At 38.0% G+C, this 26820-nt stretch overlaps 1 protein-coding gene across 9 annotated transcripts in view; it reads left to right on the top strand.

Annotated features, from left to right (window-relative positions):
- The first annotated feature begins 1198 nt into the window (after positions 1-1198).
- TRPM3 (transient receptor potential cation channel subfamily M member 3) overlaps positions 1199-26820 on the top strand; it is a 536370-nt gene continuing 510748 nt past the window's right edge. For 6 of the 9 annotated variants that reach the window (XM_012535433.3, XM_004276399.3, XM_012535432.3 and 3 more), the window contains exon 1: positions 21865-22307. In XM_012535433.3, the coding sequence (XP_012390887.1) occupies positions 22131-22307 (177 nt within the window). In that variant the 5' untranslated portion in view covers positions 21865-22130. Of the gene's footprint in view, positions 1251-21864; positions 22308-26820 lie in introns of those variants that run through there. The other 3 variants (XM_049710919.1, XM_033440193.2, XM_004276393.4) reach the window with 3 other exon arrangements.

Genomic DNA, 26820 nt, shown 5'->3' with positions numbered 1-26820 from the left:
GATGATTACAAGTCTGCCAGGTAGATTGGGAGAGGAGCATGGGAAGGAGTGGTGTAGTAGATTCCACCTATGTCCTTTCAACCCATTTTCAGTGCACTTTGCCTCAGCATAAAATTCCTCACATCTGTATCTCTTTGCTTGATAATGCTGGCTTCTAGAGCCCTTCATGGCAGTATGGAAGTGCTGGTGAATAGAACCCTCCCCCCTCAGTAGCCCCCAACCAGTGACTGACAGGCGTTGGTGTACAAATGCCCTGGCTCCCTCAGCCTTTGGGTAGGATAACTCTGGGAAGCAGGTTCGACATCATACAAAGCATCCCAGTGAAATGAAGCTCCAGGTACTCACTGTGGTAACTTAACATCCTCATTGTCTTTCCCCTAACTGGTTTCAATTCCTTCTTTCCTTCTTTGTTTCCTGGGATAACTACCAAACAAACTGCTTGGGCTCAAATTCTTGTTCCAGGGTTTGTTTTGGAGGGAGTTCAACCTCAAATATTTAAGACATTTCAGAACAAGTGGCCACCATGTCCAAAGGCATTTTAGAGATGCGCTGTCAAGAAATTTCCCAGCTTAAGCTCTTCTCTTGAGAAATAGGAAACTGGAGGTCTAGAGAGATTGATGCCTGGTCCAGTGTCACAAACATTAAAGAAAGAATTCTACCCTTTGGACTCCAAATTTAGTGTTTTGACACTAGTCAACATTAAGTTTATATATATATATACACATATATATATATATGTGTGTATATATATATATATATATAACAAAGGTAAAGCTTAATATAGAAATCCTGCAGTGGTAACAAAACACTTTCTGTTCAGTTTTGAAAACATTCAGATATTATATACTGGTGTTTTTGATGATATCCTTCACAGATAAGGACCTTGACTGTATTACAGACCCAGTGAATGGAATTTCAGAAACCATCAAAATACAAGTATAGTAACAGGGTATTAAAGATGTTATTGTGGATGAAGCAGCTTCATTTCATGGGAAATCAAAAGGTCATGCCAACATAATTGGGATTTTGCAGGAGAGCAACTAACAGAATTACAAACATGAGTGAAAATGGTATATAAAAAAATGTAGTCAGCCTATGAAATGTAATAAAAATTTATTGTAAGTGGTAGTAATATTATTAATTCCATTGTTCAAGACCTCACAGATATGCTTCAAACACTGTCATGTTTTATTGCAGATTCAGACAGTCAGATGTTGTCCAAGTAATCTCATTAACTCAGAATATTCCAGGTTTGTGTTTGAAAAGTCCCTTTAACTCAATAAATAATGCATGGAAAAAAAGGATGTCTTGGAACTAAAACATGAGTGAAGAAAGACCTACTTGAAATCATCGGAAAAAGAATAGAATCAGAATCAGAGGTCAAAAGGCAGAGTTATATCCATCCCCAAATTAAAAACTAGGTGTTCACAGTTTGTTACAATCATTTTGAACATGAAAATCCATCTTAAATATGAGTTTTAGTATTTTTTGTGTTTATATTAAGTACTCAAAGTATTTGTAAAATGTGCGACGATATCAGAATCCCAGTCAACTAGATGCTATTTATAAAGATGTCTGAAGCTAAGTGCATTGGTAAATTTTAGTACTTTTAATACAACTAATTAAATTGTAGAAAGTAGCAGATTAAGAACCAGAAGCTTAAGAACATGCTAATAGTCTAGCTTCCTTAGGTTTCTGTGGAAATTTTAATTTTACATGTCAAAGTTAAATGTATCATGTTCAGTGTACTTGATTTTGGATCTTGTAAATATAAAAAGGTAAAAATGGGATATATATAATTTTTACATTTAAACATTACTGAACACGTGACAAATGAGTTCGACATCAAGGGTGTAATCTGCATACTTCTGAGCATAGAAACTAATTACATTTGAATATGATATAGTCCAGCTCAAGCACACCCTCTTGAACCCCTGAGATGACCGCAGACAGAGCCAGTTGCTTTATTCCTCTGCTAAAATCATAGCTTGTTTACATTTATTTTATTATGTTTTTCATTGTAATCTGTTTATACAATATGTTAAAATACAGTATTTTCCTGTATAAGTGCATGTATGATTCAACTGTTAGACACAAGTCCTGTTACTCGTATCTCAGGGCCAGGCACATAGTGGAAGGTCAGTAAATGTTTGGGTGGATTGATGGATGGATGAATGAATGAATGAAAAATATGCTAATTTAGAGCAGTCATTGAGGAACGTTATGTGCCTGTTGGCTTTAAAGGTACCATAACATTAAAATACTTTCAAACATTATTCTAGGGTGGCACAAAAGACCAAACTTGAGTAGATGTCAGGATGCCATATTGAGGAACAAGAGGAGATTAAAAGATGTAGAATTGGAAAATATTAGGAGGATGAAGAAGAAAAGGGAAGTAACTCTGTTTTCAAACACCATGCAGTTTCCTTTGGAAATGAAAGGTGTTGTAGAGCAGGGATTTAAGACACTGGAGACAAAGTGCCTGGGTTGAAATCATGTCTCTGCCACTTCCTAGCTGTGTGACTTTGGGGAGGTCAGCTTTTCTGTCCTTCAGTCTCTTCATCCATAATTTGCTTCATAGGGCTGTTTATTCTAATGAATAAAGCTGCAAGTAACAGAAGACTTACTAGCTGCTTAAATACTGAAGGCACTTAATTATATAGTATAAGTAGAAGTCTCAGAGGTAGTAGATTGTAGGTTGGCTCAACAGCTCAGGATATGAAGGCCCTGGATGCCATGTCTGTCTGTCTTTTGACCTCTCACTCATGGCTTCAAGATGATTGTTATAGCTCCAGGCCTCCCCTTCTCAAATGACAGCATCCCAAAGGTAGGGAACAAGTAGAGGGACAGTAAGTGACTTGGCATAGGGGCTGCAAGAGAACTTGGTGCCTTTCTTGTTTTTCATAAAGGGAAATCTTTCCCCTAACACGCACATCAGTTCTTTCCCTTTTTGACAAGAACTAAAGGTGAGGGAAGCTTAGAAAACAAGTATCTTTTTCTTAGCCTTTCCAGCAGAAGGACAAATAAGAAAGTGGTTAAGAATGGGAACTGACTTGCCAGCCAAGAGTATGTCACTTTTGTTGTAAGGATTATTACTGCTTAGCACCATGCCTGGCACAGATTTGATGTTGTTATTATTACTATTATTATTGTTATTATTGAATACTTATTTGATACATATTACAGTTATTATTATAACTACTCTGGAATGCATTGAAGAGAATAAATCCAGTATTATTAAAGGTTTTCCAAGGGAATATAGACTCCTTTCTACCACTTACAATTATTTTTATAAATTATTTACAAACTCAGACATTACTATTGTTCTCCTCTTAGTATTATCCCTACCCCTACCCTTTCTTTATCACACCCCTACTCTGATTTGTGTAAATTGCCAACTAAGAGAAGTCATTTTTTCCTGTTTTCAAGACTGAAATGTAAACAGTGGTTTTTCTAACATATCAGTTAAGATGAATGGAAACTTTTGTTTTAATTATTTTTAATATTCTCAGGAATTAAGGTTAAATTTTACCTCAGAGCTTCACAACTAATAAAATTTTCATTGCAGAGAACCTCTTGAGGTAATAACTTGCCACACAGCCATTTCTATGTGGACTGTTTAGCTAATGGGAAAATTCATGTTATATGCTATTCTCATCAATTTAATTTTTGAGGACATCACTTATTTCAGTTACAACATGAATTGTAGTAAGAGAGGACAGCATTTGGGGAAGATTAAATAGCATGTATTCAGGGAATCAAGTAAGAGTGCCAAAGAGGTTAACAAAACAAACAAAAATGAAAAATGAACTCTAGAGAAGAGACAGAAAGATGAAAGTAATAAAATCTACATCACAGTTTTTATGCTAGCAAATTAGGAGACCTCTTTCAATGTCCTAATCACTAGTCTTTTATATTAAACAAGTTATATACTAGTATAACTTGCAAAGTCAGAAGCCTTGAACAATAGTATTTTTCATGTTTCTATGTAGAAAAGCAAATAATCACATTTTAAAAATCAATTTTTATATTGGAGCAAGCAGAAACATACATGACTATTTGAAATATATGTCACAGGTATACGGAAGGATCAGAAGCCCAATTAGAGGGAGAGTATCTCCCCAGGGAAACCTGATGTGATTTCCGTTTAATAAATGGTTGAAGTATGAGGAAAATGGCACTAAAACCCAGACCTGTTATTATTTGTATGCTGTATTGTTTCTTTTTTAAAAAGTTTTATTAAGATATAATTTTTATACCATAAAATTCACCCGTTTGAAGTATACAGTTCAGTGGTTCATTCTATTATTTTTAAGTGAAGCAAACTGAAAAAAAAAAAGATAAAAGATAAAGAGAGAATGCTTGGAAAATGCTGATTTCCAATTAGAAGTTTATGTAAGTACTAAAAAATCAATTGGAAGACAAATTTTTCGTTTAAAACCCCAGAACAAATTAGAAGTAATATTTATGCATTGCATCATTCTCTGTATCCTGAGTTCAGGCAACCTTAATGTTAGCACAGGATCACCTGCCTGAGAACAGAAAACCACTAGTTTTTCTCCTCAGATGACTGGAAACAAATATAAACTAAGAGAAAGCTGGGAGGAGAAGGAAATAGGAGAGACCTTTGATGTGGAACCAGGTGTGAGAGTTTGAGAAAGGAGGTTTTTGTTGCCATGCTTCATTTTTATTTTTTCTTGATTTCTAATACTTCCTCTTTCCAAAGTTTCGTTGTCTATTTCTAACTGCAAAAGTTCCTTGAACATAGATTTTCAACTGTTTAAATGATGTAAAAAGGTTACTTTCCTAAAAATAATACTTGAAATGTGTCATCCAAGCCTGAAGCTTCCTTTTGGACATTTTGCAGAACTTGAATCTTTTGCATATGAGTCCTTCAGTGACATGTCAAAAGTAAGGAACTGATGAGGATTACAGCTCAAAGTCATGTGCTTCTCCGCGTGGAAAATTAAAGAGAAATAAGATAACCATCTTTTTAAAAAAAGGATTAAAATAATTGGAATTGCTTAGCCATTTTACCAAAGTTTATGTTGACACAGTTGCCAAATATGTATATTGTCTGTAATCCCACTAATGAATCTTCAAAACTCAGTTATCATTTCTTCATGTTACTGTGTTATGCTCAGACAGGCTTGTCTTAAGTATTTACTTAAGTGCTTAAGGTTATCTATTCACTTGATATTTGTTAGACTATTAGATTTTTATTTGATACTCGTTTTTTTTTTTTTTAACAGAGGAGAAGCTATATCAGATGTAATAGAATTTTGCCTTAGTCTGAAGCTGTGAAAATGGGGGCATTTCATCTTTATTTCTTTGAAGTAATATCTTTGTCTATTTTGTGTGAATTTCAGTAGTTTTTTAAATTAAGTTTTAAGGAAAAGCCACAACATAAAAAATAACTTTTTGCATTATGAAGCACATGCTTGGAACATTATGTTTACCTCCATTCTATAAGAAAATTTTACCTTTGGGTCTAGAAGTTAAAGGAAAATTTGGTATCAACCACTAAAAACTGAAGAACTAATAATTTTCTATAATTGACATGGTTTGCTTTCCTTCCTCTTGTTTTGCCCCACTCTGATCTGTTTTCTACGGATAGTAGAGTCATTTTCTAAAACACAATCCTGATCACAAAACCTTAAAACCTCTCCCACCCCATCCAATTTAATGATACAGTTCAAACATCTTAGTTCAAACTGTCCCCATCCACCCCCAGCCTATTGTTGTGCTATACAACACTTCTTATATTCAGAAAGTACCATGGGGCCTCTTACTTCTTTGCCTTTACCAGAGTGCTATCTTACTCTCATATCTGTGGCTAAATTTGCCAAACTCTTTTGCTTCCAGAAATTGCGTTTCTCTCTGTGCTCCAGACTGAGAGGCCACCCCGAGATGCTCCCTTTAGCATTTTGTGTGTAGCCCTATCTACATCTGGATTAAGGAGCAAACCTGGGAGTACCTACCTGGTCCCTGTTCTGTAATGGGCATTTGATTTCCTTAGACATACATAACACTGAAAATGTCCCAAGGAGGAGGATATTACATTTATTAGAGCTCCTTTTAAGGAGACTAAGGTATGTGGTTGGGAAGATTTGATTGAAAAGTAAGTAGGGTTGAAGAATAAAAATCCCCAGGAAGTAGATTACAATCACAAAGTGGTCCTAGTCCCAAACTACCTTCTCAGGTATATGAGTCTAGTTACCTGTGACACTTTTGCGTTGCCAGATGGAGCATCCATATTTGGTGTTAGAGCTGAACAAATCAGGGCAATAGAGGAGAGGCTGGGCCTAGCAATCTTAAATCATTCCCCACATGACACTCACCTTACTCCAAAGTAAGGTTTAAATGATTAGCCCTTCTTGAGCCACTACGTAAAGAATTTATGTCTTGAGTTTGTCTAGGAGGCTGTCTCTGTCCGGTCTTGCCTTTAGTCTGGCACTTACCATGCTATGTGAACTGCTTGTTTTCTCAAGTAATGTGCTTATGTCATCATTGTGTGGACTATATACTAATCGTTTTATATCCTCAGCACCTGGCATAGTTCTGGGCACATAGCAGACATTCAGAGGGTAGTTAGATTAACAAATCTGTCCAGTGAGTTGGTAAATGTTAATTATATCACTTTTAAATGGTGTCTTCATAAATTTGCTAAAATCTTAAATTCAGGGTTAGGCTGCAAGTGTGGCACCAAACAAATTCTAGACCTAGGGATAGATATTTATGTAATTCCTCAGCAAACAATATGTAGTATTTGTATTATGTTAACAGCCCTTAAAATTCTGCTCTATTTTACTGAGAAAAATTAAGACATCTAAAACTTGTTGATGTTTTTCTTTTTTCCTGAAGATAAGCATATGCTGAGGTATATCCGGCCCAGATATTTCATAGCATAAACTCCAGTAGAATAAAACTCTCCAATTATATCTGTGATGCCAGTTGGCTCTGGGTGAGTTTATGAGGCTGTCCTATTACACAGACCCTATAGTAAGTGTTAGGCAGTATTCACTTTTTATTCAAAATGGGTAATGCTGAAAATGATTTATTTGTGGCACAATGAAATAGATGGAAACTATCTAGGAAGGAATTAGTATTAAAGTCTAAAATGTTAGCTCTGGAAAAAACTCAGCACAGCATCAACATCACTCTTATTATATTTTAAAATTTATTTTATTGAAGTATGGTTGATTTACAATGTGTTAATTTCTGCTGTATAGCAAAGTGATTCAGTTATACATAAGTATATACATTATTTTCCATATTCTTTTCCATTATGGTTTATCACAGGATATTGAATGTACTCCCCTGTGCTATATAGTAGGACCTTGTTGTTTATACATTCTATATATAATAGTTTGTATCTGCTAATCCCAAACTACCAATCCATCCCTCTACCATCCACGCTCCCCCTTGGCAACCACAAGTCTGTTCTCTATGTCTGTGAGTCTGTTTCTGTTTCACAGATAAGTTCATTTGTGTCATATTTTAGATTCCATATATAAGTGATATTGTATGGTATTTGTCTTTCTCTGTCTGACTTACTTCACTTAGTATGATAATCTCTAGGTCCATCCCTGTAGCTGCAAATGGCATTATTTCATTCTTTTTTATGGCTGAGTAATACTCCATTGTATATATGTACCACATCTTCTTTATCCATTCATGGACATTTAAGTTGCTTCCATGTCTTGGCTGTTGTAAATAGTGCTGCTATGAATATAGTGGTGCGTGTACCTTTTTGAATTATAGTTTTGTCCAGATATGTTCCCAGGAGTGAGATTGCTGAATCATATGGCAACTCTAGTTTCATTTTTTGGCGGAGCTATCATTCTGTTTTCCATAATGGCTGCACCAATTTACATTCCCACCAACAATGTAGAAGGGTTTGCTTTTCTCCACACCCTCTCCAGCATTTGTTCTTTGTAGATTTTTTTAATGATGGCCATTCTGACTGGTGCTAAGTGGTACCTCATTGTAATTTTTATTTGCATTTCTCTAATGGTTAGCAATGTTGAACATCTTTTCATGACCGTCACTCTTATTTTATACCATTATCCTGGATCCAGAGGAGGGGGGTGCCATCACAAAATTCCCCACTCCTACTTAGTGGTACAGCCTGGAGAAGAATCCAGCTGCCTTGGCTTCCATACTACTCCCATTCTCCATACTACTCCCATTCTACGTAATCACGTCTCTGTGGCTTCTGCTTCTCGCCCTCCTCTCTAACCCCAATCAGAACTGGAGGTGACAGATGGCAGATTTGTGTTGCAGAGGGAAATAGCTAAAGGGTGACTGAAAATTTGCTGTCCAGTATATGGGAAAGATGCCAACAGAAGATGACCTTACAGATGAATGCTTAAGGAGTCACATAATTCGAAGAGACTAAAAATTGTCATAATTGATAATTCCAGAAATTTTGGATTTAGCTAAGTATGTTTTTATAAGGTTGTGTTACGATGAGTTCCTTTTGTTGACTTTCTTCTTTGTCATTTTGCCTCTTGCCCATCTTTCCTATTGTTAAGGTTTAGTGAGTTTTCAAGTTGGATTTTTCCCCAACTGGTTTGCTACCAGTTGACAGCTCTTAGAAACAGATGTTCTCCATTTTCTGGCTACTAGTCCAGAGAGCTTAGTTTGAGGTATTGACTCTGATCCTCGAAGTCTCTAGTGGCTTAAGTTCTGGCAAACTCAGAAATCCATGTTACATTTATTCAGTAGCCAGGCAATAAGGTACATTCAATTCACTCATTGCTTTTACCAGTCATTTTTGTGGCAGAGATCATAGCCACATTGAATCTGCAGGATTGCATCTATCAGAGACTGGGATGACAGAGATTTCATGGCATTTGGATCCTTTTATTCTATGGAGATAGTGATTGTGGGAGAGAAAAGAAGCCTTAATACTTTGAAAATATGAAGCAATAAACTTCATTTAGAACAGATTGTGGATTATATCATAGAACAGAAGATCCCTTTAGTCACAGTTGCTGTTTAAGGAATTTTATCGCACCATTTGGATGGGCCTCTAATAAAAAGAGTGATATAGGATTGCAGTTTGGTTAAGTATCAGCAAAGAAATGTTACTCCAAATAGTTTAAATATAATGAGAAAGAAAGAATTTGAGACAGGCGTGCATGTGTGTGTGCATGTGCACACACACACAGACTTTTATAAATAGTACGCAAAATAATGAGGTCACAAAGGAAGGTGAATGGACCAGAGATGGTGTTGAGATGCTAACGGACTATGGAACAGCTATAAGAATGTATAAATGAGTATTTATTGGAACCTGGGTCAGGGATGGCCTTCCTTTAGCCTAACGTGTATTATGGGAGCTACAAAGGAAATGACTGCTAGATTTGAATGTATAAATGTTAAAAAAACTTTATAAGTTAACAAAAAGAACATAAACAAAATTAAAAGACAAGTGGAGTGACTTCCCTGGCTGTCCAGTGGTTAAGACTACATGCTTCCACTGCAGGGGGGTGCGGGTTCGTACCCTCATCAGGGCACTAAGATCCCACATGCCTCGCAGCACAGCCAAAATATATTTATAAAAAAAAAAAAGTGGAAAACTGTAAAAATAATAACTCATCTGACGACGGGTCAATACCTTTAGTATAAAAAGAGCTGTTATGGCTTAAGAGGAAAAATAAAACTCTATTACAAAGAAGAAGCAATTTACTAGAAGAATTACAATTGGCAACAGGAAAAATGGAGCTTTATAAGTTACTCAGTGAGTGCACAATACACTTCTTTTTCTGTGATCGACTTGGTATATTAATGATATACCTGGTTTTGTAAATGATTCAGTAATGACATTTTTATCTATTGCTGAAGGGCATGTAAAATGGTACATTTTTCTGAATAAAAATTTGGAAATACCTATCAAGAACCTAAAAAAATATTCATCACTTATGAACCAGTTATCCTTCAACCTAATTGTATCTTAAGGAAATGATCACAGATGTGCACAAAAATGTATGAGCAAGTTTATATATAGATAGAATTATTTATTACAATGAAAATGGAATCAGGCTGATAACTTGCAGTGAATAAACACAATAGGGCTTCCCTGGTGGCGCAGTGGTTGGGAGTCCGCCTGCCGCCTGCCGATGCAGGGGATACGGCGTTCGTGCCCCGGTCCGGGAGGATCCCGCATGCCGCAGAGTGGCTGGGCCCGTGAGCCATGGCCGCTGAGCTGCGCGTCCGGAGCGCGCAGGAGAGGCCACAGCAGTGAGAGGCCCGAGTACCGCAAAAAAAAAAATAAATAAATATAAAAAAAAAACCACACAATAAAATTCTATATATCAATTTAATATTATAATTTCTAAGAATATTTGATAACATGGAGGTCAATTTATGATATCATCATATTAAGTTATATATCAAGTATAATTCCTAAAATACTTGATAAAATTTTTTAAGTCACATCAATAGTTATTTATGGGTAGTGAAATTATAGGCATTTTTAATTTTTGATACTCCTATGAATTAAAAAAATTTTGTATTGAAAAGTTCTTTTTTATAATCAGGGAAAAAATATATTTTCCCCAGCTTTATTACATACAAAAAATTCACTAATTGTATGGTTTGATGAATTGCAGTAATTATATGCAGTTGAGTAACTGGCATTACATTCAAGATATAGAACATTTTCATCACCCTAAAAAATACCTCATGTCCTTTTGCAGTCAATTCTATCCTCAAACAATTCCTGGCAGTCTCTGTTCTTTCTGTCACTGTTGTTTGTCCTCTCTAGAATTTCATATATCATTTTGAGATCCATGCTGCTTATATATGCCATTTTTTTGTTCTAAGGATTTTATTTTGAAAGAATATTCAGTATGTGGTTCACTCCAAGAATTAACCCAGGGGTGAAGAGGTGATGGGGCATAATGAAAAGAAATACTGAGGCTGGAGAGTCTGGATAAGTCATCTACATCTTCTGATTCTCAGTTTGCTCATCTCTAAGATGAGGTTAAAAATAACATTTTCCTTACCTATACTTCAGCATCATTATGGATAACAAATTAGAATATGCTTGTTAAACCACTTTGTGAAGCATGTGTATCAGTTTCTGTCTTAATTATTATTGTGAGTATGATGATTATTGCTGATGTGTAGGTCAGTGTACCTATCTCCTTCAAAAGGAGATTTGCCTTTATGTGAAATAGAGGACTGCCTTCGTAAAGTTATATTCTGACATTAAGTTAAGCCCTAATAAATTGATATCATGGGAGATGTTTGAGTATGGACTAGACTGTCACAAGTGGTAAATGATTGAATTCTCTAGCATGAGTTATTTTCAGATTCAGGTCCTGATATCTATACTTTCCCCCTTTCCTCTTTCTCTTTTCCAAATCCCTCTACATTTAGAGCTTGGTCTCTACTAGCAGGTTAGAGTATAAGAATGTACTCCCTTTATTAACTTTTTTGATATCTAATAAGTAATTCTTAGACTTTTCAAGGGAATGGAGTTAAGATTTGGGGAAACAAAAAGCCAGTGAAACCCAATAAATGTGCAACCCAGTTTGCAGATAAGCACCATGAAATAACTTTAAATAACTTGAAAGAAAGGATACAACAAACATGTCTAGGTCATTCATTCATTATTTATTCATTGTACAGTCACCAAATTTTGATTGAGTTTCCATCATGTTCTAGATGTTCTGTAAGACCTGGGATATAGTTGGTAATCGTCCTAATAGAAATTACAATCAAGTAGGAGACGAAGACAAAAAATAAACAAATCATTAAATAGTTACAGATTCTGATAAGAGTAAAAAGAATTCAAACAAAAACTGCAATGGGTGATGGAGTGTAAGGCTAGAGAAATCAAGAAAGGAATCTCCAGGGAGACTACACTTAAGCAAGACCTGAAGCATGAGAAGGAGCTAATCTTGGGAAGAGCTGGAGAAAAGAGCATTAGGAGGAGAAGAAGCAACACTATGTGTAAATACCCTGTGAGAAGAAATACAGGAACTAAAAAAAAAAATCAATATGGCTGACACACGATAAATACGGAAAGGTCCATAGTTGAAGACGGAGAGTTAATAAGCAGGATCAGATCAGACTGAGATGAAGACTTTGGGCTCTATCCTAACTCCCTGGGGAGAACTGGATGGTTTTACTCATGGGGGTGCCTTAATCTGTTTTAATCCTGATTGTTTTCATAGAATCGAACTGATCATTCTCTCATCTGATCTGTAACGAACCGTTTAATTGCAAAGACTTTAATTAAGAAGCAAAGAAAACTTACACATATTAAAGACTTACCTACTTATTTTCTTTTCTTTTTAATGGTCACTTGTTTTTATTTATTTAAAAAAGTTTTTTTAAATTTATTTTTGGCTGTGTTGGGACTTCATTGCTGTGTGCAGGCTTTCTCTAGTTGCGGTGAGTGGGGGCTACTCTTCATTGCGGTGCACAGGCTTCTCATTGCAGTGGCTTCTCTTGTTGCAGAGAATGGGCTCTAGGTGCGTGAGCTTCAGTAGTTGCAGCACGTGGGCTCAGTAGTTGTGGCACGCGGGCCCTGGAGTGCACGGGCTTCAGTAGTTGCGGTGCGTGGGCTCAGTAGTTGTGGTTCACAGGCCCTAGGGCGTGTGGGCTTCAGTAGTTGTGGTGCGCAGGCTCAGTAGTTGTGGCTCGCGAGCTCTAGAGCACAGGCTCAGTAGTTTTAACACACGGGCTTAGTTACTCCATGGCATGTGGAATCTTCCTGAACCAGGGATCGAACCCGTGTCCACTGCATTGGCAGGCAGATTCTTAACCACTACACCACGAGGGAAGTCCCTATTTACCTATTTTCTAAAATAATAATTTAAGATTTTCGCTTTGAGATAATTTCAGGTACTATAGGACATTATAGTTCTTTCCTCTATTATCATCCCTCCACTTCCTTATTGGGGAAGGCTTCCCAGGAACACCTGGGGGTCCCATGCAGTCAGCCAGATACCCCACGCCAGCACATGTATTGTTTAGGCTCCTGTGGGTGGCTTTGGCTAGATTTAGAATAACAGCAGTCGGAATCTGATTTATTAGCCAATTTAGAAGCTATTGTTAAGTCAATTTTTTCTTTGCTACCTAATTTTCTAGTTTAACAGCTTCAGGTCAGTAGTAAAGTTTTGGTATTATTTTGTTTTCTCCCCAGATGCTTTTGTACATTTCATACAAGGGTCAAGTAACTTTGAATAATCACCATAATTTTATATGATTACACAGATACCTTTGGTATTTACTTACTATGATAGTTATCAGGCCAAGTGTATTTTTTGTATAATTGAAACTTCTTGTTACCCTAGTAAGTATCTAGAATATTGTCTTTCAGTCATGAAGACTGCTGGTTTTATGAGCTATCTAACTAAAGTATATGAAACTAATTCTATTGCCTTAAAAATAGATTTTATTTTTAATTTATATATAATAAAACATTACACAATATCTCAAGAGTTTATATTTGAATTAAAACCGTGGCTCTATAACTTACTGTGTGAACTTGAATAAGTATTTAACCTTTCTGTGCCTCCATTTTCTCATCTAGAAAATGCATGTGGGGATAAAAGTAGGATAGTAATGAGAATTAAATGAGTTCATATATGTATATGTATATATATTCAGTATATGGAGAACTTACCCCACGTTTGCAAGAATCATGTGAATCCTTCAGAAAAATTCATTTTTCTGCTTAATAACTACTGTGTCCCGGGCCTTGTGTTAAAAATATTGGCATACCAAATGAATAAGGAGAAATCATTGTCTCACCAGAGAGACCTAAGCTTCTAGCCCAGGACAGGCTGCCCCAGCCAGATGGAACAGGAGAGTAGGGAAGGAATGTGGATGTTAGCTGTAAGAACATAAGAAACTCAGAGCTGGGAAGATCCCACATGCTGCAGAGCAGCTAAGCCCGTGCACCACAACTACTGAGCCCGCGCTCTAGAGCCCATGAGCCACAACTACTGAGCCTGCGTGCCACAACTACTGAAGCCTTCATGCCTAGAGCCCGTGCTCCACAACAAGAGAAGCCACCACCATGAGAAGCCCGCACACCGCAATGAAGAGTAGCCCCTGCCTGCCACAACTAGAGAAACCCCATGTGGAGCAACGAAGACCCAACGCAGCCAAAAATAAATAAATAAAAATAAACTAATTAATTAAAAAAACAAAAAAAAGAAACCCAGAGCTATTGGGAGAACCATTGGTCCTCCTGTGCTCTGCAGGATTCTTACGTTAAGGTTAGATGCACAAGTTACTTCTTCTGTTTTCAGATTGTGTCAGTGATCAAATACCACCTTCCTTTTGGAATGCAACCAAAAACTTGTATAGATCTTTTTGTTTTTAATTGTAGTGGTGTAGTGTGAACAGCACAGATTATAGAACCAGATGCACAGATTTTAGAATCAGACCTGGATTCAAGTCCATTTACTACCCATGTGACTGTTGACAAAAATAGTAAATAGTCAGTAATAAGAATAGGAAAGGGTTTTATTTGAGCCAAACTGAGGACTAGCCTGGAAGCCCGCTTCCCAGATTACTCTGAGAAACCGCTCCAGAGAAGCAGGGTTTTCAGTACAATTTTATATCTTGTCAGAACAAAGAACATTAATCATTTCTTCAGGGGTTACATTTCTTCAGGGTTTCAAAAAAAAAGAACAGACCAGCATGTATGTACACAGTGAGTCAGTATGGCCTTGGCACCAGGGAAGGTAGCCTTATCATCAGAGGAGTACCAGCATTGGCATTCTAGGAAGAGGGGCATTTAATCTTTATTTTTAACATGGACATTCTTTATTTCTGGTCAATGTGCCCTTTTCTTTCATTAAAGCAGATGTACAATGTATGTTTGATAGGCCACAAACAGGATATTTTAGTTAGCATAAAATTCAAATTAACTCACGTATAAGTCAGAGGGAGTTCCCTGTATCTCAATATGTGAAAATTTCTTGTATTATGACTTACTGCAAGTTTCTTAACTTTTTTGAGCCTTTGGTTTTCTGAGACTACTTCCCCATCTGTAAAATGAAGATAGTAATGCTACAAATCTCATAGGTTTGTTGTGAAAACTAAATGAGCTAGGCACTTAGAAGGATTAACACACTTTAGCATATAATAAGTGCTCAAAGTTGTCAATCATCATCTTAACATTATTATAATTAACTAGTATGTTTATTTTAAAGATGAGGATTCATAAAAGTTGTATAAATTGCCCAGTGACTTAATGTGGATTCAAACCCAGTTCTTCCTGATTTCGAAATCCATGTTTGCATTGATTTTATGGTGCCTCATAAGAAAAGCAAAACAAACAAAACAAAAACTGGACCAGTCCCTTAAACACTAGAATCGTGTAATCCCCACCACTATTGTTAATTAAAATAAAAATGAAAGGCTCATGGTTGTTAAAGATGTGATTTCAGAATAAACATCAACAGTGATACATTTTATGGTAGGCTGACAAAAGTAGATAGCAAGTATGGTTTTCATTAGCTTTCTTTGTTAAAATCCTCTTTTGTGCAGATCTACTGCTTTGAGGATTTTCCAGATCACAGCATGTCTGTTTCCCAGGTGAGCAGACCTTATGGTTCAACACAGTGGTAGCCATTAGTGTCAGAAGCCCAGATGCACAAGGTGGAGTGTGCAGCTCAGGCAGTTTCTCTGCTCTCATGGGTGGGAGTCAGATGGTGTTTGAGAAGGTATATGTGAGGCATGAGCTTGAACTTGTATCATATTTGAGCATCCAGTTAGTCAAAAGATCAGACTTATGCTGCACTGTTAGCAAGGAAATAGTGAGCTTCCCTCCAATTCACATAGTTTATTCAAGCAGTAATTGGAGATTCACTGCTTAAATCCCCCTCCCAAAAGATATTCATTCACAAGTTTTGTACCAAGTTGGCCAGATTTGTGGTTTTCATAATGGAGGATTCTCTAAAATACCTATATTCTCTCTGTATGTGGTGCACTTGAGTGTGTGTGTGTATATGTGTATGTGAGATGTCTAGGCTCAGAATAGAGAATATCTGCAATAATCAGTAGCATTGCAAGTATTAAAAGAATGCAAATATTAAGTGGTTTAGAAATGCACATCTCAATTCCTATAGTTTTAATAAGCCTCCATGGACTCATTAAAGTTTTTGGAATTGTACAAAAAAGCAATCCCCTTTGTTAATGAAAGTATTAGGGTTTCAAAGCTTGCATGAGGATGTATTTTAGCTCTTGGCCTTTGAATACTTGTTATACGTTGTGTGTGTGTGTGTGTGTGATTTCTATTTTTGATGAAACAGAAACTGCTTATATACCTTAATGTTTTCCAACTGAAACATTTTATATATTAAAGCTTTGTACTCTGTTAGTGGAATATACGATCTCCTCCCAGCTGCAGAAAGGAAAGCAGTAAGTAAAGGCAGGTGTGTTTTCTTCTGTGTTTTCTGAAGCTTATCCTTTTACTGGAACAAGCAAAGGAGGAAATGAAGGCGTTTTGCTTTGCTTTTCCTAGAGCAGCAGCTTTGGGAAAGACAGTACATTTGACGTCATATTATTAATAATCAATTACTAATATTTTTTGAGCTTTTACCATGTGCTGGTTCCTCTTTTGAGGGTTCTGCATATATTAGCTAATTAACTTCACAATATTCCTTTGACATAGGTAGTAGTATTATCCCCAAGTTACAGATGAAAAAACTAAAGCATGGTAAGGTTAAGAAACTTGCCAAAGCTACATGAAATGGTAAAGCTGGGGTTCAAATCCAGGCCATTGGCTGTATGGCCTGTGCTCTTAAGCACTATGCCAGTGGTTTCAGTGAAAGAGGTAACAATCATCATCATCATTCATCATAATTACACTTAAATGTGTGTTTACTATATAAGCACTGTGCCAATTGATTTTAATCTTCACAAACATCTTGAGGTGGAAACTGCTGTAGACCCCATTTTACAACATGGAAACTAAGACTCTGGGAGGTTAACCGGCCCAGGGCTACACAGCTGTGAGAGGTAAGACTTGAGTTTGAATTAAATCTGACTGCAAAGCTAGCAAATAAAGACAGGGAGAAGGAAACACAGACTAATCCCTGCCCATTTCTAGATAACATGGCTTCTCATTAGCTGGAGCTTATCAGTACCTCCATTCCAGGGGCAAAAAAGAGGAAATTACATGCATTTCAGGCTTCAGATACAGTGGAGGTCGGTTTGTAACAGAGGTTCTATATGGCACACTTCACTTAGGGAGAGAGGGGGGGAGTCAGTTATCAAACTGTAGGTTGAGTAAACTAATTAATTCATGAAGAAAAATTTTTAAAGAAACTAAATTATTAGTGAGTTTGCCCTCAGAGCTCCCTACAGGACCTTTATGAGAAGTAATTAAAGAGGATTAGACACCATTATACTTAAAGTGCCCTATGACATAATATTGACTATAACCATGAAGAGGGTTTTTACATAATGCTACTCCATCATGTGAAGAAGGATCAAAGGTCCAAGATGTCCAGTATGGAGAAGAGATTTGAGTGGAGCTTGTTGCCTGTCTTTATACTTTGGGAGAACATTCTCTGGAAGAGAAACTTGACTGGGAAGTTCCAGGGAGACACATTTTATCTTAGTTGTAGGAAGAACTTCCTCTCAACTAGAGCTGTCCACCCGTGGAATGGGATGCCTTAGAAACACACCCACTCCCTGCCACTGCATGCAGAGGGGGGGATAGCACTCAAGGAGCCGGGGAGAAGTGGAGTAGACAACTATTCTAATTTTGAGACCTTTTAATTTTATACAGCATAAATGTTTAAGCTACTTAACTGAGTGAGTCATGGGTTTTAATAGATTTTAATGTATGTTAGAATCTATTATCTATAAAAGATACCAAAAGGGGAAGAATAAATGTAGAAAAAAATTAATCTACTTGGAAAACATATTTGAAACTAAATTAAGAACTGTTCTGTATCAATGGAATCTATAAAGACATTTAATACCTTAGAAAATATTGTTGAAGGATCTAAAATTTCTAAAAATTTTATTTGCGGTTAAAGCGAAGAGAGAGGAAAAGCATGGTTTTTTGATAAAAATGATAAATTGCCAGTGCTCACAACACAAGTGTTTTTCTGATAAAAGTGATGAATTATCAGACACAACAAATAGGGTGATGATATTGAAATTACAAAATATTAAGGCAAATGAAGTTATCTTGCAAAAGCTTACCCTTGGACTGGTTTCTGCTATTTCACTGGGATGCTTGAGTATCGTCCTTCTGAACTAGGTACACTACATTCACTGTGAGAGCCTCGAAATATCTGTTCATTTAACGTCAGATACCTATGAATTTCCGTGTTTTAACAACATTGTGAAAAATTACATTGGAGCATATTTTAAAAACACATTTTAGGCGGCAGATTTGGAACACTGAACCACCCGTATACTGTGTCATTTCCTTTCTGTTTTCTTAGGTTTCCATGGATCAGCCTCTTGTATATCTAAGAAATATAAGGGAAGACAGTGTGCAAAGTGGAGCAATGCTATGTAGAGGATGCCATGATTTTTTTAAAGAGAGGGAATGTGGTTTTCAAAAGGAAGGCAGGCAGCCTGTCTGTACTGTGGCTCGTCGTCAGCATTGAGACAGCTCAAATCTTATCATAATTCTTAAATTTAGCATCATTAAGACAGGAAGTAAAACACAAAGATGATCAGTGGGAAGTGGGCTTACATAGCATAGGAGAAAATTAGTTCAAAGGCAGGCTTCAGAGAGCAGAGATTTGATGCGCTGGGCTTGCTATTTTGGGAGATACTGAAAGCTGATGTGGTCATGTCAGGCTTTTAAGTCTGTTGGAATTTATTGTGTAGCTTTGTAAACATCCACATTCATAAAATTGGTAAACAAGCATTTTGGATTTATGAGAGGCAGACGTCTGGGGCTGGGCTTGCTCCCCTCTGCTCTTTCCTCATTAGACTCCTCTCTAAAAGCCAGGAAGACATCATTCCATGTGAAAATATCATTTCTTGAAGCAGGGTGGGATCCTGAAAACTGCTTCAGATGTTGTGATAGCAAACAGTTGTGGCCCAAACTATTCCAACAATGGAAGAAAAACCTTCTCTCATGCACTGTCATTCTTCTTTGATCTTTACTTCTTTTGTGTAGTCTCCAATTCTCTAGAGGTTTTGTGCTCGCTCTTCTAATTGCCATTAGAGAGGGCTGTGAATCCTCCTACTTCTCCATTCCGCAGAGTTCCAAACTATTCTCTTTGACCAAAGTTATTTAGTAAAAATTAAGGGGGCTAGGAGGATCAAAGGCTGTGTGTTTTCAGAATGATGCTGTCCTTTTTTTTTTTGCGGTACGTGGGCCTCTCACTGTTGTGGCCTCTCCCGTTGTGGAGCACAGGCTCCGGATGCGCAGGCTCAGCGGCCATGGCTCACGGGCCCAGCCGCTCCATGGCATGTGGGATCCTCCTGGACTGGGGCACGAACCCGTGTCCCCTGCATCGGCAGGCGGACTCTCAACCACTGCTCCACCAGGGAAGCCCCGATGCTGTCCTTTTTGTGGGGTCCCTTAACAGTGAGGAACAGTTGGAGCGGGGGAAAGTCAACTGCAGTGTTTCAGCATTTTAACCAACCACTTAATAGCGTTTAATAGCTTAGGGAGGTTGGTGCCTGGTAGCCTAACCAAAGGCAACATCTTGCAATCTGATGAATACCACTCTGCAGTATAGCATGAGGAAATCCATACTGCTGTCTTAGTTTCCCACTTTTCTCTTTACCCCATTTATTAATCTCATGGTAACTCATAAGGAGCTGTCAGGTTTAATCTGCCTTGCTTGACTTCATTACCTGGTACTAAAAGTGTATACACTTGTGCATGCTTAAGGGAATCATCAGCAGGTTCCCACCTCAGCATCAGTGCTTGCTACCTGGAAGATAAATCATGGTATAGGAGACTCAGTATACGCCAGGCACTGTTCTGAGTGCTTTACTGATCTCTTAGCTGACTTAGTCTTCACAGCCTTAGGTGTGTGGTTCATTTTTATCTCCATTTTACAGATGAGGACTCTAAGGTGCAGAGTAGGCCAGTAAATTACCCAAGGCCAGGGTCAGAATTAGAGTTTGAACCATGCAGCCTGATTCTAGAATTCATGATATTTACTATATCAACGTCAAACCAAAGAAATAATTTGAAACAAATGCTGAGCATTTTTTCTTCATGGTCTTTTAGCTCAACTCTTATGTAGGGTTAAATCACCAGAAAACTGAAGCAGTAGCTTAAATGCTGTGGCTGCCATAACTATGAAAGAAATAGGAAAGAAGATAAGCTTGTCTTTATAGTCTTGTAGACTGGTTTCAGTCTAAATCCCAGTTTTATTAGTTATGTCATTACTAATTCTTAATTACTCATTACGAATTTCTCAAGACCTCAGTTGCTCAATCTGTGAAATGTGGATATGACAGTAGCATGTACTACATAGAGTTATTGTTGATGTGAACTTACGTAATGCATTTAGAGTGCCTAGCACAATGCTTGACACAGACATGTTAGCTGTTACTGTTTTAAGCTGCCTTTAATCTCTGGTGGAAATAGAATGGTGGCAGATAGTGAACCAACTGTGTGTGAGTGGGGTCTATAAAGTGATATTGGTTAATAGAAGGAAATCAGATGCATGAATTTTATTACACAAGGCAAGTCAATAGTCTGGATTCTACCCATGGACTAGATTTTCTATAAAAAAAATTCTTAGTGTCCTTAGATCTGTAACACAGGGCCGTTGTGAGGGAAATACAGTTGTAATGTGGTGTTTCAGGTATATTACACTCCAGGGAGGATCCATGTTGCTCCAAATTCTGAATTACAGCAGCGTCTCCGTGTATCACATCTGCTCTCACATCTCCCGTTTCTGCTTCAGAATGCATAATAGTCATGGAGCTGGGATTTACCATTCTCTTCTAGTTAATTAAAAATTGAAAATCAGTACAGTCATAGGGAGGGACATAAAGAGGAAGAATAAGCTGGAAATGCTCTAAGGATGTGAGGGTTCTCCTGGGCAGCCGTCAGTCAGCTGCACTCACTGACGTCCAATTCCTCGGGATGGGGGCGTTTACGTGGGGCTGGTGACTTCCTCTTCCCACCCACCTCACTGCCTTCAACTGGGAGAGTTCCCCTTTATGCTTTCTCACCACAGGAGCCCTAAAGACTGTTCACACCACCGCAGCAACTCTCTCTTAAAGCTACCCGTAGGAAATGGTGGGGGTGGGTATCCCCAATTCAGGAAACTCCATCTTTTATAGAAAGCATTCCATGTGGCACCTTAAGGGTTAAACTTTTGTTGCAGATAGAGTATCAGGTGGCTTTTCAGGATGGGATAACCCCCAATTTAGAAACTGCCATTTCTAAAAGGTAAGCCAAAGATACATTAGTTTACACTGCTTTCTATGAAAGGAATAACTCATCGCTTCCACTGTGTGTGTTAGTTTGCTTCTCTCTCTGCCGTCTGCCTCCTCTAATCTATATAATGTATATATCAGGGTGAGGACTGTCAGTCACAGTTAATAAAAAACCCAGAACATGACAGAGATCTCTTTTATTGTAGATCCATTTTACAATAGCTCTCAATTTATTGTGTCACATAAATCAAAAGTATTTATCTTATCATTCGGAGGCATTCCCTTCTCCTTCTGTGTCCTAGCCCCTCCCCCCTGTGCCAGTTTCCAGTCCCTCAGAGATGCTTTGTACCAGAAAGTGCAAGTTCCCCGTTCTCGCTTTATTGATGTTTCCTTTTGCTCTCCTCCTGGCTCCCCCCCAAACCAAGTGAGCAGAACAAATGGCCAGGGTTTTCCCCCAATGCCTGACCTGCGTTTACTGGGAGGAGAGCAGGAGAGGGAGCGCACATTCTGAGCAGGCTGCTCTGACTCCGACCGCTGGCTGTTCCGTGCAGGCTGTCCCTCTCCTTCAAAACCGTGCATCCCCTCCCCGAAGCAGCAGGCAGTGTGCCTCCATTCAGCCACGTTTGGTATGCATGAGCACGGCTGCAGGGAGAGGGGAGGTGGCTTTCTTAAGAAGGTTCAGTGGCTCAGGCAGCGCCACTTGACTAGTCTCCCAAGTTGCAGGAAGCCTTTGCCCTGATGGAATTCTCAGGTGTGGAGATGACCATGGGATGCCAGGGCTGTGGGGGACCGTTTATTTTCTAGGCACTGCTCAGGTTTGCGGCTTCTGGTTTTCCCGGTGGAATTTGGACGGGGTCATGAATCAAACTGATGCTCCTCGACCCCTAAACTGGACCATCCGGAAGCTGTGCCACGCAGCCTTTCTCCCATCTGTCAGACTTCTTAAGGTACTGTAACTTGCTGCTTTGAATGGCTCTCATTGTGCTTTGCAGGTCTAAATACCCAACTTTGCACTTGGGCTGGGACACACCTTTTGGGGAGTATAGATGCCTTGTAGTACTGGCTCTGCTGCCCATGGCTGGAGAGAGGTTCTAAACGCCCCTCACCCCATGGTGTCAGGGAGGGAGGATGGTCTGAGCCACATTTGAGAATGAGATCGTGGTGGTAGAGAATGGGCTGCCTGAGTGCTCCCCACCCCAAATCCCTAAAATAGAGATAATTAACTTCTTTGGGAGGGTGGGAACAGTGGTGGGAGTGAAATCTCTTACTCCTGTGTGTTTGGCTCCTGGATTCTTTTCCCTCCCTGGGGAAGCCTTTCGACCCAGTTTTCCTTTAAATGGAACCTGGGAGAACAAAGGATTCTCCTTATTAGTTTAAAAGCCCTGTGTCCTTAGGTGGTCTCTCAGATAAAGACAAAGAACAAGCCTCATCAGATTGTGACTTTTTTGGTGACTTTTTGTTTTTTTAAAGGCATGATAATTTTAGTCTCTTAAGTGAAGTCGGTAGTGGAAAATTATTGTTAGATATATACCGAGTGTGTGCCTCTAGCTTTCTCTCTAGCTGAGTTACACAAAAGAATGGTAATATACCTGAGCTAGGATGCTACCTGGTGTCTGCAGCACTCCTCTTTCTAGAAGCAAATACATTAAAGATACTGAGAAATTCCCCACAACTTCATAATAATTCATCTTCATCATCTGCCTTGTAGGGAAGGAAATACAAGTAAAATTTAAAAGGTGCAGAAAACAAGTATTATTTTCCCTCAGAAAAGAGAATGTGGTAATACTTATTTGGGAAAAGTGCATATCTCTGGATGTTCCTCCCACATCCATGTGGAGTTAAAAAGGCAAGGTGAAGTTCTTAATTCTCTTTTCCATATTAATATGATACTGTGATATAATGACCACTGGACCTTGAGTCCAGTGTCACAATAGAGGATTAATAAGTTAACCCTGAATAAATTACACTTGGAACATTTTTTTTTTTCTGAGGCTGTGTTCTAGTTGGGTCAAATTTGATGTGGAAAATTAGTTCTGTACAGCTAAGTGGCTTCTTACAATGGAGTATTACCTTGTCTGAGTTTCCTTTATTCTGTTCAGCACAAACTGAGATTAACTTTCTCAAAGGCTACCCTCACGTACTGTTCAAACACCTATCATATTGTTGTTATGATGGTGGTTTGCTTCCTTTCTAAAAGAGTATTTTGGAGGAAAAGCAGGTTTGAGAGTGGGAGAGAAGTTTCCTTGCATATAAGGGCTTTTGCTGTATTGGAACAACATGCGTGATAGGGCATGAAAAAGAATGAGGCCAGGGAACCAACAAACAAATGTAAATTTTCTTCCAGAATTACTCCTGAATCCAGGGTCTGGGGCGAAGAGTATCTTGTCAAACCTAACTATGACTGAGAAAATTGACTTTAGCAATTCCATGTGCAATAAGAAGCATTTTTCAGTTAAATCATTCATTGGCTTTACCCCAAAGCAATGCTTTTTAACTTACATAATGATTTTTTAAACAGGTGTGTGTATACCACCTTCAATATATTATTCATTAATACTCTCATTTTTTTAATGGAAATGTTATTTATCATTTGCTAGTCACAGAACCAGCAGAGAAGTATCTCTTTGAGGTATATTACTTATTTTTAGAAGAGCTGTCATCTTTTTTAGCTGAGAGTACCATCCATGCTATATACCAGCAGACATTGTCAGTACTACACCAATACCATGGTTGGCATACAGCTCGGTCTTACCATGGTTTATTAACATGGTGCTTTATAACAGTTCATTCTAATAAAGTACATTCATGAGTATCCTTCCAATTCTCTCAATATCTGAAAGATAGGATTTGTTTTACCTGAGAACTTTCTTTCCAAATGACATCTGTATTTTTTGAAAGATTATACCTGTCCTAGGAGACTTCAGATATTGAGCACATTTCAAACTAGAAAAAAAAAGTGCTACCAAATTCTTTCAGCAATATTTGGAAAGAAATAAAAGCTGCTTTTGTATATGAGTTATTGTATTATCAACATTCTGGATATGAATGCCATGTAATTTTTTCCCCTCTGGATTGTTGCTGTCATTGTCTTTGCTTTCCTAGTCCCTGTGTATTCTTGCTCTGCTTTTACATTTTGAGTAGAAGGGAAGTTTCTGAGTAATCATTTGCAACTGTTGCCCAGTGTTCTTCCTGGTTTAGTCTATAAATTAAATATTTAATAACCGCAATCCTACTGTTCTTTCCGTACTTTCTGCTGGTTCTCTGCCTCTCCTCCTTCTCTCTCAGTCTCTTATTCTCTCCCCTACACTACCCCAACCATGGTAGTATAGTGGATGGATTCTCTGGAGTCTGTTGAAATTGGAAGTGAATAAACCCAGTTCTCCTATTCAATAGGTAATGTTTGTTCCTCTTTCAAGCTTTTTCTGGTGTGATATGCCCTTTCCAATGCCCTGACTTGTCAGTAAATGCAGTTTAGGACATGATGGCATGATTAGATTTAACTAAACTCAGGTCGCTCACCGTTTCTGACAGACTGGGCTCAAGCCAATTTCCCTCCCTATCCTTTCCTTGAAAATGTGTGTTTCTTTGCTAACTTACTTCAGTACCATGCTAATGTTTAGAAATGGCTTCATAATCCTGTTTCCTGTATTTCCCATTTCCTAATGAAAACGGGATACTAAAGAATTAGAAGGGAAAGGGCAGCATCTGAAGCATGAATTAAACCCAATGAGTGGTGGAATATACTTATTATTCCTTCTGAAAACATCTCATTTGTTGTTTTGTCCATCTCAGAGAAAATTTTGAACATGCCAACCAACTCACATTTTGAATTTGGGATTGCATTCAGAAATACCATTTGAAAATGAATTTTTGAACAGGCACATGACCATGATAGCCAAAAGTCAGAGGCTGTTTTCAAACGGATACATTTCAAATGGGACCCTTTCCAAAATGTTTCTCTTCAGTTGTCATTTGCTTCATTCTTATGTGTTTCAAGATTTCATCTTATTATTAATCTCCAAAAGTCTAATTTATTTCAGTGATAGAATGTTCTTAGCATATTTTATATTCATTGTAAGGTCTGTCTCTGACGTTGTTTTGTTTGGGAGATTTTATTTTGGTTACTTCTGTTGAATTTGAATATCAATTTTAGAGCAGAGAGCTTTCTTTGTATTGACGTCTTGGTAGACTTAGTAAAGGGGCTTCTGAAAAGTGGATTGCTTTGGGGAAAAGGAAACTCTGCACTTGTAACAGACTTTGGATACACATGTTTAAGCCAGTTTCTTAATGAAGACCAAATGGTCTGTATCATTTTATGATTTTCAAAGAAAGAGTATGACTTTGCCACTTTGAGTAATGTCAGAAAGAGATTAAATAAATTATACTTTGGACAGTTAGGCCTAAACACTGGGTCCTAATTCCTTCATGTTCCTAATCACCTGTGTGACCTTGGGAAATTACTTAACCTCTCTGTAACTTGGTGTCCTTCTCTTTAAAATGAAGAGTTTAGGTCTTGACTTAGATTCAGTGCTATGATTCCCTGTGGTGAAGGCTGCCGTGCTCTGTGGGCATGGAAGAACATAGTCTATTGAGGCTAAAAGTAGTTAATCTGTATTGAACATTAAACTGGAAGAACTAGAACAGTCAGCAGAGTTTAGATCATAAAGGGCCTTGTCTGCTAAGCCAAGGCAGTTGACAATGATCCTGAAAATGAGGGAGGGCCATTAAAGGGGTCTTAGCAGAGAAGCGATTGCTAGATTCAGCTATTAAATAGATTGCTTTGGCTGTAGTGTCTAGAGTGGATGGGAGATGGTAGGATTGGAAGCTGAGAGATTAAATTAGAGGCCTGACGAGTTCATGAGGACCAGGGCTAAGGCAAAAGTAATGAAGGTAAAATAAATAGGGACTTGTTAAATCGATCAGTTGTGGTGGAAGAAAGAATCTAGGATACCTTCAGATATCCTACTTTGCTGTCTCATGGTCCCAGTGGTGGTGTTTCCAGTGTCTGAGAATAAAGGTCCTGAGAAGGAAAGACAGAACTTCTTGATTGGTGGTTCTTTGGTGAGCTAGAAAGGGTATGCCAGTTACTAATTCTAGTGGGACTAAGACAAAAGTAAGGAATGTAACTTCATGTCATCGATGAGTAAGAGCCCCATTGGATGCCTGATAGCAGAACTCTTTGATTAAATAATATACAATCAGAAATATCACTTCTAGTTTTCTTAGATTGTTTTTTTTTGCTCTTATAAAACAATGCATAGTAAATTCCCAATTTTTTGAAATCCAGTCAGAAAGCTCAGAGTTTCATTTCATTTTTTTCCCTCCTTTCCCTCTTTTATGTTATTATGCAAAAGAGGGATAAATGAAGGTGAACTGGGTATGACACAAGAGAAATAATTGAAAGAGCAGTGATCAAGTTAGGCTACCAGATCACAAATTCTGCCCAAGTACCAATGTTTT

This window comes from Orcinus orca, chromosome 6 (assembly GCF_937001465.1).
Source record: "Orcinus orca chromosome 6, mOrcOrc1.1, whole genome shotgun sequence".
Taxonomy (NCBI): Eukaryota; Metazoa; Chordata; class Mammalia; order Artiodactyla; family Delphinidae; genus Orcinus; species Orcinus orca.
Note: the sequence above shows the minus strand (reverse complement) of the source record. Positions and strands in the feature narration are given on the sequence as shown.